Source organism: Bison bison, unplaced genomic scaffold (genome assembly GCF_000754665.1).
Source record: "Bison bison bison isolate TAMUID 2011002044 unplaced genomic scaffold, Bison_UMD1.0 scf7180017864328, whole genome shotgun sequence".
NCBI lineage: Eukaryota > Metazoa > Chordata > Mammalia > Artiodactyla > Bovidae > Bison > Bison bison.
Window position 1 is genome coordinate 5,103,171 of NW_011494900.1, and position 15,226 is coordinate 5,118,396.

Genomic DNA, 15,226 nt, shown 5'->3' on the forward strand with positions numbered 1-15,226 from the left:
TGTTGGCAATTTGATCTCTGGTTCCTCTGCCTTTTCTAAAGTCAGCTTGAACATCTGGAAGTTCACAGTTCACATATTGTTGAAGCCTGACTTGGAGAATTTTGAGCATTACTTTGCTAGGTATGAGATGAGTGCAATTGTGCAGTAGTTTGAGCATTCTTTGGCATTACCTTTCTTTGGGATTCAGTTCAGTTCAGTTTGGTCTCTCAGTTGTGTCCAACTCTCTGCGACCCCATGAATCGCAGCACGCCAGGCCTCCCTGTCCATCACCAACTCCCGGAGTTTACTCAAACTCATGTCCAGCGAGTCGGTGATGCCATCCAGCGATCTCAATCTCTGTCATCCCCTTCTCCTCTTGCCCCCAATCCCTCCCAGCATCAGAGTCTTTTCCAGTGAGTCAACTTTTCGCATGAAGTGGCCAAAGTACTGGAGTTTCAGCTTTAGCATCATTCCTTCCAAAGAACACCCAGGACTGATCTCCTTTAGAATGGACTGGTTGGATCTCCTTGGGATTACTTCCTGTTAACTCCTAATCTGATGGTGAAGCGCTCTGTAGTCACAGCTGTATGGGAAGTAGGGATAGGGGGTGATTTCTTACTATACTCGTTCCTTACTTTGGATGAATTTTGGGGTTTGTTTTTTATTTCACTAATATTCCACAAGATCTTGAAAACCCCAGCACAGTTTCTCCTGGCACAGCGAATACCTTTAGAATGGAACCAACTTGTTTGAGCTACTTACTTTTCTAGGTTCCTTAAATTCACCTACAAATGGCCTGCTTTTCCTATTTTCAAAAAAAAAAATTTAATATTTTATCCAGTATTTTCAGTTGTTTTCTGCAGGAAAATGAGCCCAAATAGCCTAATCTGTTTTATTACTGGAAATGGATTGCCTTGCTTCTTTTTTTATTAAGCTGAAAAATAAGTAGTAACTCCTTTTCAACTTAGCAAGTTTCTGATAATATAAGTATTTTAGACATATATCTCATTAAGATATCTTCAGCAAATTCCTGTGTTTTTGATTTCTTATACATGCAAATGTATTACCTATCAGTAGTAAAATAATTCTTATATTAAACTTTAAATTATTTCTCTTTTCTGATTTATTACAGGACTGACTTCTTTAGTGCTTACAGTCTGAGAAAAATGGCAAATATGGATAGTGATTCTAGGCATCTTCTCATCCCTGAGGGAGATCATGAAATAAATCCTGGACCTATGAATATCCAGTTTGATTCATCAGATATAAGATCTAAAAGGTAAGTGTTTAAAATAAAACATTTATTTTATAATTAAGACTTTTAGTTATTAAAATAGAACTCATTATAACCAAATATATAGAGATTTTATTATAAAATATCTAATTTCTTACAGGGTCTGTATGTTTGTATATAAAAGGAAATATATATGAATACATTTTCTCACTTACATTTGACTTTTTAGACTAAACTCCGTATCTCTGTCAGGGATGGCTGAGGTAAGTTTTATGAAGTAATATGCATGTAACTCATTTAACAAATACATATTGATTGTCTGATCTGTGCGATGTATTACGCGGTCAGGCTTCCGCAGTGGCTCAGTGTTAAAGAATCCACCTGCCAATGTAGAAGATGTAGGTTTGATCCCTGGGTTGGGAAGATCTCCTGGAGGAGGAAATGGCAACTCACTCAAGTATTCTTGCCTGGAGAATTCCATGGACAGAGGATCCTGACGGGCTACAGTCCATGGGTTTGCAAAGAGTTGGACATGACTGAGCAACTGAGCACAAGTATGGGAAGTGCTGGGAATAGAACAGTAAAAATAATTTATAATCCTTACCTTCTTTGAGTTTAAATTCTAGCAGATAGTTTAAGATAATTAGAGTTTAAAATTTATTTCATTCCTTACCTTGAAAATCCAAAAGAATCCACTGAAAAATTATTATAAATGCAATTTATAATAACAGTTTATATTAAAAAATTCAGTAAGGTGGTTGTTTACAAAATATGCAAAAATCAATAGCATTCTAATAATAAAATATAATGGAGGAAAAGATAAAATACATAGGAATAGCCTTAAGAATATGCAAAATCTATATGAGAGAAACTCTAAAATACTAAAATAACAGCACAATGTTTATTCAAATCTGAGATGCTGATTAAAAGTTGTACTGATTTTGGTTGTTCTTTTTTTTTTTTTAATATAAAATTAACATAAACTGCTGCCCATACCTCTGATGCAACAATTTCTTAGAACTTAGAATTTTATTTTTGTACCTACTAGAATTCTAGTGTGATTACAAAATCAAAAATATAAACAAAATATATCAGTTAAGATATTACAATCTGATTCTTCACATACAGCCTGCTTCTTCTGAATCACTTTTTGACTTGCAGTCATCAAAAATCATTATTTTTTCCTGCTCACACAAAATTGTCCATATTACGATTAAGAGCATTGATAGTGTAGTATTTCTTGAAAGAATTTTCTTCCAAATCACTGACACTTTTTAGTTTTGATGCTTGTACTTGCCTGATCTTACCAGAAGGTGTCACAAAAAGCTTTCTAACAACACTGTGGCTCATATTTATTCCTTGCTGCTGCTGCTGCTAAGTTGCTTCAGTCGTGTCCGACTCTGTGCAACCCCATAGACGGCAGCCCACCAGGCTCTCCCGTCCCTGGGATTCTCCAGGCAAGAACATTGGAGTGGGTTGCCATTTCCTTCTCCAATTCATTAAAGTGAAAAGTGAATGGTCTCTAAATGGTTTGATCATTGAAATGACCACAGATGAACTGTCATGCCACCAGGAGCAGTTACTTTCATGACTGCCACCTGGCTGACAGTGATTAAAAGATGTCCTGGATTATTAGATGCCTCCATATTTTAGAAAGGACTAAGTATGTATGTTCTAGTTAATAAGGTATTACATGTAACAAAAAGGGATATTCTGTTCTCAGTAGGGAAGACTCTAAAATATAGTGTCATGCTCTTTAAATTTTAACCCACAAAATTAATGTGATCTGCCCCTCGCCAAAAAAAATGCCAGAAACCAATGCCAAAGTTTACATGGCCCAGCAGTTTCACTTCTAAACATTAATTTGCAGTGTCAAATAGTATATGTACAGAGTTGTTTGATGCACTGTTTCTTTGTAATAGCAAAAGATTGAAAACAACAAAAATGTCTTTTCTTATAGGACTAGATAAATTATGGCACCTTGATACAATGGAATATTTTTCACCCATTAAAAAGAAGGAAGTGACTTTATTACATATCAAAATGGAACAAGTCTTCAACTTATTTTGTTAAATGAAAAAAGTGAAGTGCAGAGCAGTCAGTGTATATAGTATACTGCCATTTGGGTAAAGACATTAACAAGTTATATATATTGCAAATATATATAAATGAGTCCAGGGGAGTAAATAGGAAACTGTAAGAGTGTTGTTTCCTCAGAAAGAAGCTGAGTGCTTTAGGTGGGACATGTGGCAGTTACTGTTAGGTAAATACCCAACTATTCAACAACCCCACCTATTCCTTGAACTTCTGTTTTTCAGTTTTCTCAAACTCTGTTTCCTCTTCCATTTCTCCCAGGACCTAGGGCTTTCTTACTCATCTCTGTGTTCCAGTTTTTCTCAGGGAATTCACTCAAAAATCCCCTCTAGACAATGCTTTATAAATTATACTTTTTATTCCTCCCCTTATTCACTATTATTTATCTATCCTATTGGTGCCAGCTGTAATGTCTGTTTAATGTTATGATGGCAAAAAAATGCTGATTTTAAGGCTTTAAGGAGTTTCCAGTCCAGGAGATGAAAGAGGATTGGTTTAAACTATTCTTGATAATCCTGTTTCCATTTTCCAGATACTTAATTTTTTAGTCTTTTTTAGCAGGTTGAGCAGTATGAAATTTATCACTTGAGAAATGTATCATTGTCATTTAAAGTGGTCATCAGAGAAGATAATGAAATGAATCTTGTAATTTTCACTTGTATGATTCAGTATCAGTGAATAGAAGGAGTAATGAATGCTGATTAAATGCTCGGAACTTTCTTGAAACCTCTGAATTCTATGATAAATAATTGACCACTGTGACGATACAACACAGGTCATTAAAGTGCATTCCACTGCAATAGGTTGGCAGGAGTTCAAACAGTTCTCTGAGTATTTAACCATTTAGATTAAATGGAAGTATATTTTCTATAATGAAATTTGTCAAAATAAGAGGGAATCAACTATTTTCAATCATAGGATAACTGTCTAGGTAAGCATGTTTTAAGGAAGGCAAATTTTTATAGGAGTTTAGCAGTATTGAATGCTAATTTTCTTGTGAAATAATTTCAGGAACTTATTTGATGGGGGAAAAAACAGGAATATCTTAAAATACTGGTATTTCTACTAAAATGTGGGTTATTTCATTTTATATACATAAATTTCAGATATACTGTATTTTTTATTAACTTTGAAAAAATTAATGTTAATTTAGCCTTATCTTCACATATTTGTGAAATGATGAAGTATCATTTATACTTTTTTCTAATATACATTGCAGTAAATACAAAGGAGTTAAAATAGCATTTATCCTTGTGCTACCTAAAATCATCTTTCGTATAGCCACACTTTGGGAAACTGTCTTCAGCTGTTAGAATATAAAAAATAACATTTGATACTTTTAGATTGCTTATTCTCAGTTTAATTTGTGGTTGACTCTGTCTCTTCCACTAGGTGGCAATCAAAATCATGTTCTAGTTCAAACATAAAAATTTTAAGAAATATTTGGGACTGAAAGTGTGTTGGACTTGCTTATCATTTTGGTGGACTGGGGATCTGATTAGACTTAGGTAGATGAAGGAGCTTGTCACTGTAGAGGAACCATACATGTCATAATCATAAGCATTTAGATCATTTGGAGAATTTTTGCAAATTACACAAATCCATATTTCTCTCTGCATGCCTCCCCTCCCCTCCCTTATTAGTTTTTCACCTGGTTTGGGGTGAAGAATGTGGGTAGGGGGACAGAGAGGTTTAGAAATCTCCTATACTGTATTTGTTATATGCCATTGGGAGTCACTGGCCTTAGAGTTTGTTTTGCTGCTTTTCCCAGACTTTCTGGTAACCAGATATTAGAGCTGGTATTCAGGATTGCTTCATGCTCAGCTGCTGCTCTGGGATTATAACCTTTGGGAGTTGACCCTCCCAGCCAGCCTGAAACCAAATTGGGATTTGAACTTCCCTTTTTCAGTTTTCTCAAACTCTGTTTCCTCTTGCATTTCTCCCAGTACCTACAGCTTTCTTACTCATCTCTGTGTGTCCAGTTTTTCTCAGGGAATTCACTCAAAAATTCCCTCTAAACAATTCATTGTAAATTATACTTTTTCTTCCTCCCCTTATTCACTAATGTTTATCTATCCTATTGGTGCCAGCTCTGTTGTCTGATTAATGTTATGATGGCAAGCAATCTGATGTGTCAAAGACCTAGTCTGTTACTTTTTCATAACTATTTGCATTTTAATAAGGAGAATTCTAGAAATATAAAAGCCTAACCTAAGGATTAGATTTTTCTAATAACATTTCAAGGACTCTGGTAAGCCAGTGGGGTAGAGGTAGATATTTAAAATAGGCAGTCTTCTGGGTGCCCTTCAAAGATACCAAGCATGCTTATGGCCCTTATTTTTTTAAAGTGTTTATTTGTCTGCCCATGTGCAAACTGGCCTCTCTCACTTTTATCTGTCATTAATACTGTCACTAGATAGCAACCTGAATTGACTCTGTTTGTTATCTGTGGTCCGAGAGAGAGAGAGCTACTGGGTGAGAGTGAGCAAGCACATAACAAAGTGAAGAGTTTATCTATTAACGTGTCCTAGGCCAACAACAGTGATTGGAAGTGATTATTTGATTATTGAGGCTCAGTTTCATAGTTGGGGATTTATACAGATCTAGTAAAGTAGTTTTTCCAGGAGTGTTGGTTTCCAGAGCTGTGTAATTGAATTTTGAGGAACTTGCCATCCATGTTAAATAGGCAGGACCAGGGCCCTTGACCATGCCCACATATCAGTGCCCTGGAGCTGAGGACCAATTTGCTGATTGTATATTATATCTTTTGTTCCCTTCCCTCTCCTTCCTCCTTTCTCCCTTCTTCTTGCCTCTCTTCTTTTCTCTCCCTCTTTAGTCTTCTTCTCTCACCTCTCTTCTCCCTACTTTCCACCATTATTTTTCTCCAATGGAACTCTTTTTGCTAAATGCTTAAAGAGGGCAATCCTGGCCATGGATTTAGAGATGCTTTAAATCTAACTATGGACTTTGTTAGAATGGGATCTTATTTTGAGTTTCATTGGAACCTTTTTATTCTCTCTAGTTCATAGGTTCTTTTACTTCTGCCAGTCTTTCCAGATGTCTTTGCTTAACTGTCCTTTTGCATTTATATTTGCTTTCCTGAGGTGCTTCCATTTCTTTCCCTAGATCTGTCTGTCCTATCTGATGGTTTCTTCCCTTGCCTGCAAACTAGTTCTTTATTTTCTTCCCTTTCATCTTCCCTTATTAACATTATTTGGACAAATCTGAAGAAAGAGGAAGCCTAATAATGGAGTATGACTAGTGCTCGTTAGGGCCAGTCAATCAAGCGTGTTTTGTTGGGAGGAAAGAGTATGAAGAGTTGGCGTAGCATTTTTCTCTGTCTACTCAGTTCTACTTAGTGTTATAACACCTCCAAGTATATAGTTGAAAAGGATTTTAGTGTATCAACCCCGCCCCCCCAAAAAAAGTGTAGTGGGCTGCAAATAAGAAAAGAGTTTATGGCGGTGGGGGAGGGGGGTGTCTTAAAATTATAATTCAGGAGACACACATTTGGGTAATCCTGAAAGAGTGTTCTGAGAAAGTCAGGGGCTTATAAAGACAGAAAGCCATGAGATTGTTAATACTTGCCTGGAAAGAATTGTTATTCATCCTTAAGGAATCACAAGTTGTTTTAGGATAGGGGTCCTAGATGTAAATTACTGGTTATTTTAGGGTAAGGGTCTGATAAGTATCTTGAGTTTCTGGCAGATGTTCTAAATAACTTGCTTATCAGGTCAAAAGGTCAGACTCCATCCAGGCTGAGACTTGCATAACTCATACTTCCTTAATGGCTTCCTGGCTCCCTTTCAGAAAACTCTCAGCAATACCAACTCCATTTGGATTTTCCTTTCTTAAGTAATTATATCATTACTGCAAAAGTGATGAAACCCATTGCAAACTCATTCAATTTTCTTATTAAAGAAAATTAAAACTCCTTTTAACAAACAGACAAAATCAAATATTTTAAGTTGGAGGCTCATGAAATTTAGGGATCTCGTCAAAAGCCTAATGGATGACTGTAGCCCAAAGATAAGGAATTGATATAAAAGAAACATACTGAGATTATGTATCTTTGTCTTGCCTGTTATATTTTAGTCTTAATCTCAAATTGTCTCCAAAAGTCTACTATATAATTTTCCTATGGCTTCTTGTTTTAAGATTTCATCTTGCAATCTATTCTGTATTTCTTTGTCCCCAAGTATAGTTTCTAAGGGCTTTTAAATATTAAGAGATAAGTGAATGCCTCAACATTTCAAGCTAAGAAATACTTTTCTATAAAGTGACATAGAAAATTACTTTGGTGCTATACGTATTTTAAAAAGTTTGATTCATTTGCAACATCATCACACTTCCTCATTTTTTCTTTTTCAGTTAGCTTATAATTTAACTTGGCATGTATCACTACTTCAATTAAGGTTATTTCTCTTTTATCAAATTCATATCTGACTTGTTGTTATTTATTCTAACACTAGTTTTTATGTCTACCAATGCCTCTGGTTTTTTATTTTATTGTACTTCTTCCATAGAATGGCTTCTAATCTTCTCTTAAATTCTGGCTTATTTATTATAAATTGATGTAGCCATTGGTCTTCATCCTGTCTTTGAGTGTTGTTATGCCCTAGCTCTTATATATTAAAATTGTTATTACTTTAGTATGTTACTTTGATTTTGTTTCTCCTTTATTATAGTTGGCTCAGAGGGTAAAACGTCTGCCTACAATGTGGGAGAACTGGGTTCGATCCCTGGGTCGGGAAGATCCCCTGGAGAAGGAAATGGCAACCCACTCCAGTACTCTTGCCTGAAAAGTCCCATGGAAGGAGAAGCCTGGTAGGCTACAGTCCATGGGATCACAAAGAGTCAGACATGACTGAGCAACTTCACTTCACTTATTATGGTTAGAGAATAATTTTTATAAATATTTTCTATTTTATTTCAGCATTATTGAGACATAATTGGTCTGTTTTATTAAGGCTAGTAAATTTGGGTGTTAAAAATAATTGCTTAAAAAGAGGGCATGATCCTTAAACATTGCTAGTGGAATTGAAATATGATATAGCCACTCATTATTCCTTCCAGTTTTATTGAGATATAATTGACATCCAGCACTTTATAAGTTTAAGCTGTACATCATAATGATTTGACTTACATAATAAAATGATTATCACAATAAATTTAATATACATCCATCATCTCATGTAGATACAAAAATTTAAAAACAGAAAAAAATATTTTTCCTTATAATGAGAACTCTTAGGATTTACTCTCTTAACAACTTTCATATATAACATACAGCAGTATTAACTGTATTTATCATGTTGTGCATTATATTCCTAGTACATATTTATTTTGTAACTGAAAGTTTATATGTTTTCACTGCCTGTCTTCTTCCATTCCTCCTCTACCCTGCCTCTGGTAGAGTCTTTATTTCTATTTAGTCTTTATTTCTATGAATTTGTTTGTTTTTGAAGTATAATTGACCTGTAATGCAGTTCGTTCCTCTTATACAGCATAGTGATTTGACATTTCTGTGCATTTTAAAATGATCACTTCAATAAGCTTAGTTATGATCTGTCACCATACAAAGATACTACACTGACTTTGTTTCCCATACTATTCATTTCATACCCATGACTTCTTTTGCAACTGGTATAGCCACTTTTGAAAACAGGGTGATAATTCCTAGAAATGTTAAATACAGGATTACTTTTGACTTAACAATTCTACACCTAGGTATATACCCAAGAGAATTGAAACATATGTCCAAACAAATATAAAGAAATGTCCATAACATTTATAATAGCCAAAAGTGGAACCAATCCAAATATCCATCAGTTGATATATGTGTAAACCAAATGTAGTATATCCATACAACATAATATTATTTGACCATAAAAAAAGGATTAAAGTGTCAATATATGCTACAATATGTATGAACCTTGAAAACATGTTATATAAAAGAGGCCACACACACAAAAAATATATGATTCAATTTATATGAACTATCTAAATTAGGTAAAGGCAATAGAGACAGAAAGAAGATTAATGGTTGCAGATACTGGAGAGAGGGAATAATGGAACTTCTTTTTGGAGTGATGAAAAGTTCTAAAGTTGATTATGGTGGGACTTCCCTGGCAGTCCAGTGGTTAAGACTCCACACTTCCACTGCAGGGGGCACAAGTGGTGCCCCTGATGGGAGAACTAAGATCCCACATTCTATATGGCATAGCCAAAAAACAAAAAATTGGTTTTGGTGCTTGAGAGACAACTCCATGAATGTTCTAAAAACTATTGAATCACACATTTAAATGGGTAAATTTTACAGGATGTGAATTAATATTTTAATAATCTATCATTTTTAATAAAGTATTTTTATTTTACTTATTTTTAAATTCTTTGGCCATGCTATGCAGCATGTGGGATCTTAGTTCCCAGCCAGGAATTGAATCCATGCTTCCTGCCATGGAAATGTGGAGTCTTAGCTACTAGACCTACTAGACAGACTGCCAGGGAAGTCTTGTTAATCTATTACTTTTTTTTTAATTAAAGAGGACAAGGGAGATTTTGCTTATGACAAGGGCAGACTAAGGAATTTGGACCAACCAACTGCTTAGAATAACTAGAAAAACTTACCACCCCTCCAATTTTTTTAATGTGCCTATGGACATAGGAGAACTGATAAGACAAGAACAGTAGGATCTAGATCTCGAAGAAGGAGGGCACCAAGAAAGGGAAGTGCAGCATTTCCTCAAGAGTATCTGCCAATTCTAGTTTAAGTTTATTAGCTGAGAAGCTATTAAATTGACAGAACTTTTGACAGCTTTACAAGGCCACAGGGAGAAAAATTGGAATTCAGTGCTCACTAAAAGTAGGCAGGCCCCTGCAAACTTCAAGCTGAAAAGCCTAGAAATATGAGTGAACAGGAAATAGAATGGTCTTCTTTCAGAGACTGTAGCTCAACTTTAACTCATCTCAGTTCCTAAAATTGAATTAAAGTAATCTAGGTCTGCTAAGTGTCTTAAATTGGTTCCCCAAAGCAAATGTACATCCTTTCTAAAGAAAATAATATTATTCTAAGCCTTCAACTTATTTATACTATTTTCTGTATACTAAAATTCCATTAAGTACAATGCCAGGTACTTAAAAATAGCTAGGCAGAGAAGATAAACCAACATGATTAGAAATTGGAGACTTGGATATACAATAAAGACTGACAGATGATCCAGCTGATGGAGTTATCAGAAACAGACTTTTAAAGACTATTTTTAATATGTTCAAGGAAACTGAAATAAGATTGAGAATTTTGGCACTGGCTAAAAATATAAAAAAGAACCAAACTCATAGAAAATGTTTGCTGAATTAAAAAAGGGCCCAGATAGAAAATCTGGGAACAAAAGACAGAAAACAGTAACCTAAAGTAAGAAATCAGTCAATGATGAAAACAAATCAAGGCAAGGATGTAGAACAATAGGAGTGATTATGCAGTACTAGAGTAAGTGTAAATTAGTATAATCACTTTGCAAGAGAGTTTGTAATTATCTGCTAGCATTTAGTATACACTATTTGTAATCAATAGAAACATTTCACCAAGAGACATGTACAAAAATATAGATTATAAGTTATTCATAAGAGTGCCAAACTGGAAACAACCTGGATACCCACCAACCAGCTATGGTTAAATAAATCATATTTTCATGTAATGGAATATTACACATTTATGAAAATGAACAATCTACAGCTGCAAACAAGAATATGGATGAACCTCAGAAAGATAATGTTGGCGAAAGAAGCTAAACAGAAAAACACACATTGTGTTATTACACTTTATGTAAAGCTCAAAAGCAAGTAAAACTAATTTCATGTTTCTGTGCACCTGAGTGCAGAGTGCATGTATGTGGGTCTATACTTATCTGAAAATATACTAGACTGTTAACTGGTTATTTCTAATGGGTGATTTTAATTTTCTTATATAACATCTGTATTATCCTCAATATAAACAGTGTATGACTTTTATTAAAAAACAGCTTATCCAGAAAATATAGCATTCCCATAATATAGGATAAAAATAGTATATACAAAGTGAAAACCCATTTTCTTACAAACAGTGTTTAAGTCAACTGTACTTCTATAGGATGATAAATTTATCTTTTTTCTCTAAGAGTAGATTTTGTTTTGTTCTTGTATGGAGAAGGTTCTGGAAAAAGACAAAAGCATAAAGAAGCATAAACCTATCATACAGAGGCAAGTGTTGTTAAAGCATTTTAGTATATTTTCTCCTATCCTTTTCAATGATGTTTTAATGAGATCATATACTATATACAATTTTAATTTTTTTAACTTTTTCAATTTAAATTTTTATTACTTGTTGTTGTTACTTCTGCAAAATATTCCTTAGTTGTCTGCCTGCCTACCTGTTTTTTCTCCTTCTCTGCTTCTGTCCCTTGCTGTCTACTTCCTTCCTCCCTTTCTTTTGTTCTGTCCCTTCCTTTTGTCGGTAAACATTCACTAAGCTCCTTTTGGTGCTAGACACTCTGGGGAAGGAGATAGACACTCAGCAAAAGTAAAAGAGAGGTTATAAATATTTGATATGTATTTATATATATGTATATTGTATATGTATATATAATAATATATGTACATGCACTCACTTTTGCCATTGTAGAATGAAAACAGCCATAGACAACACGTAACTGCATGGGCCTTGCTGTGTTCTGATAAAAACTTTATTGATAAAAACAGACTATGGGCCAGACTTGTCCTATCTGGCTGTAACTAACAACCTCTGGTCTGCAAGGAGGGACTGGACTTAGGTGTAAGCAACTGTAGGGACTGGTACTTCTGGAAAAGTTAAAAAAGTAAGGTCCACTCACCTTAATTTCTCTCCACCCTCACAGTTGCTTCTAATAGTTGTTCTAATCTAATGAGCCTTTTAGATAATTAAACAGTCTCCAGCCTCTCCCTGAACCTTAGGCCTCTGCAGCACATCTAGAGTTCTTTGGCAAGGTTTTCTAAGGGTTTTAGCTTAGATAATTTAGCCATAAATTCTAGGGATTATGACTGAGGCTAAGAATAATAAGTAAGGGGAAAGTACCAGATTTCAAGGAATTGTAAAAAATTTTACAATAAAAATTATCCTTAAGGATCATTGAAATGCCCCAAAAAGCTATGATCATTTTTCCGTATTAAGAATTATTTCTAAATATCATTTTATATAAATGCATATTATTTATTTAACTATATCATAATTTAACAATGTTTAACTATTAAGCTGTTCACAATTTTAATTATTTTAAATAATGCTTTGCTTAGCAGCTTTCTACATGCCATATTTATACCATATTTTGATTTCTTCTAGTAGAGTCTCAAAAGTATAATTATTAGAATAAAAGGATGGAAAGCAGAATTAAGGTTTTTTTATATATTACTATATAGCCAAATTGTTATCTAGAAAGGCTGTGCAACTTTATACTCCTGCCATCTATGCGTGGAAGTTCCTGTGTCAGAATCCCCTTTCTAGCACTGTTTATTTTCTTTTTCACTAAATTGTTTATAAAACTTTCCTATATGTAGAATTAGCTGATAAGAGCCAGTTGGCAGCAGATTTCATGTTGGACTGTTGCCTTATCAGACTGTTCGGTTATTTTGGGAGTGGTTTGCTAAGTAACATGGCATACAAGCAACAGTGGATTCTGGTCAGGCTACTACAGTGTTTGCCATTTGGGTTGAAGGCCAGTTTATGTAGACCATTTGTTTCTAGTGTCTTTTTAACTTTTTTTTTAATCTTATTTGGCTCCACCAGGTTTTAGTTGAATCATGCAAGATCTTCAGTTGTGGCATCCAAACTTCTAGTTGCAAGTGTGTGGGATCCCACACATGTAGTTCCCTGATCAGAGATCAAACCCCCTGCACTGGGAGCATGCAGCCCTTAGCCACTGGATCCCCAGGGAAGTCCCCATTTACCTTTCTTGAGGGTCATGATAAAGATTTCTAAAGCTTGATAAGTTGTTGTTGTTATTCATTTGCTAAGTTGTGTCCGACTCTTTGGGACACCATGAACTATAGTATACCAGGCTTCCCTGTCCTTCACTATGTCCTGGAGTTTGTTTAAATTCATGTCCATTGAGTCAGTGATGCCTTCCAACCATCTCATCCTCTGTTGCCTTCTTCTCCTGCCTTCAATCTTTCCCAGCATCAGGGTCTTTTCTAGTGAGTCGGCTCTTTGCATCAGGTGGCCAAAGTATTGGAGCTTTAGCATCAGTCCTTCCAATTAATATTCAGGGTTGATTTCTTTTAGGATTGACTGGTTTGATCGCCTTAGTATTCCTTTCTTAAGTTATGGGAGAGGAATAAGAGCAAGGCTCTTTTTCTCTGGTAATCTGTTTAAAGAGTAGATGAATTTTTTGTGTTTTCAATTACTAGGTAACAATTAAGGTAATGAAGAAAGCAATTCTAGTGTTCATCTGAAGAATCATAAGTATATATCAAAAATAAGACTTGTCTCAATATATATACTTATTGAAATATTTCATTACATTTCCAGCTTTTGAGGAAATTTTAGTTAAAATTCTGGCCTGGCAATTTTCTTTTCCCCTGCTTTTTTTCTTTTTAATGGGGAGTAATTAGGCTTTGAAACTAGAAATTTTATTTCTCTTCCAGAAATTCTTTTGGTAGATTTGTGTAAGAAGGAGAGTAATAATGGGTGTGACATTGAGGGTTGAAGCCTATAATATCTATAATTTATATTATTACTTATTTATAATATAAATAATTATAACTAAGATATAATTAAGTATATCTTAGTTATAATTTATAATTAAGACATTCTTTTCTTCCAAAAATTAATAATACTCTTACTTTATTGCAGTTAAAGAAATTGAGACAATTTGGGACTTACTGTAGCATTCTGATAAAATGAGCAAAAGAAAGAATGTGCTTGGAGAGTGTGCCCTCTTGGGAATTTCACATTCCTCATTGGCTCAGAGGGTAAAGTGTCTGCCTGCAATGCTGGAGACCTGAGTTCGATCCCTGGGTCAGGAAGATCCCCTGGAGAAGGAAATGGCAACCCACTCCAGTACTCTTGCCTGGAAAATCCCATGAATGGAAAAGCCTGGTAGGCTACAGTCCATGGGGTTGCAAAAAGTCAGACACGACTGAGCGAGTTCACTTCAGTCTTACTTTGTAGAATGTCACTCATGGTGTTCTGTTGGAACTGCTTTTTCTAGGTAAAAAATAGGATGGGGTGGTGGTGGTGGTGGTGTTACTGTTTTATATCAACCTAGAGAAAAACTGAAGAACTGTTATGTTTGTATATACTTACAGGTGCTTCTAGCATCTTAACTTTGTTGAAAGTTCCTGATGTTTATTTATACAATTCTTTTGGCCTCATTCCAGTGCTGATACTAAAATCAAAACAAACAAAAAGAACCTTACATTTATGTTATTGATCATTTTGTAGCCATGAAAGAAGAGATTGTTTAATTTCAGCACAGTTGAATTAAAACAATTTATGGGTTTTTAAAAACCAAAATTTGAAACCATGAATTGCACTGAAAGAATTTGTAAATTCATTCTTAGCAGCATCTGTATTTAATTAAACTGTATAGTCCTGAGAATTGATATTCAGGTCAAGTTCTTTGTCCATGTGTCATTAAGAAAGATTTTTACTTGTGACTAAGTAACAGCCTAGAATTTTAAAATAAAGAACCCATAACCTTAGCCAGGTATTTATCAGGTAAATACCCATAGCCAGGTATTTATCAGCATTTACTTTTTTATCATACCAACCTTATCAGTTAAAAAAAATAAGCTGAAAAATTGGAACTGTATATATTTATATGTGTGTATATGTACTTTTTTTTCTTTTTGTTTCATTTTTTATTTTTTTTCAGATGTTACATCTTTATTCTGTATATTATAAAACAC

The 15,226-nt window shown here is 34.5% G+C and overlaps 1 protein-coding gene across 5 annotated transcripts in view; it reads left to right on the top strand.

The window, feature by feature from the left end:
- The window catches only part of SLC38A9 (solute carrier family 38, member 9), a 95,564-nt gene that overhangs the window by 12,886 nt on the left and 67,452 nt on the right, over nt 1-15,226 (top strand). For 4 of the 5 annotated variants that reach the window (XM_010853513.1, XM_010853512.1, XM_010853517.1 and 1 more), the window contains exon 2: nt 1,112-1,258. In XM_010853513.1, the coding sequence (XP_010851815.1) occupies nt 1,146-1,258 (113 nt within the window). In that variant the 5' untranslated portion in view covers nt 1,112-1,145. Of the gene's footprint in view, nt 1-1,111; nt 1,259-15,226 lie in introns of those variants that run through there. The other variant, XM_010853515.1, reaches the window with a different exon arrangement.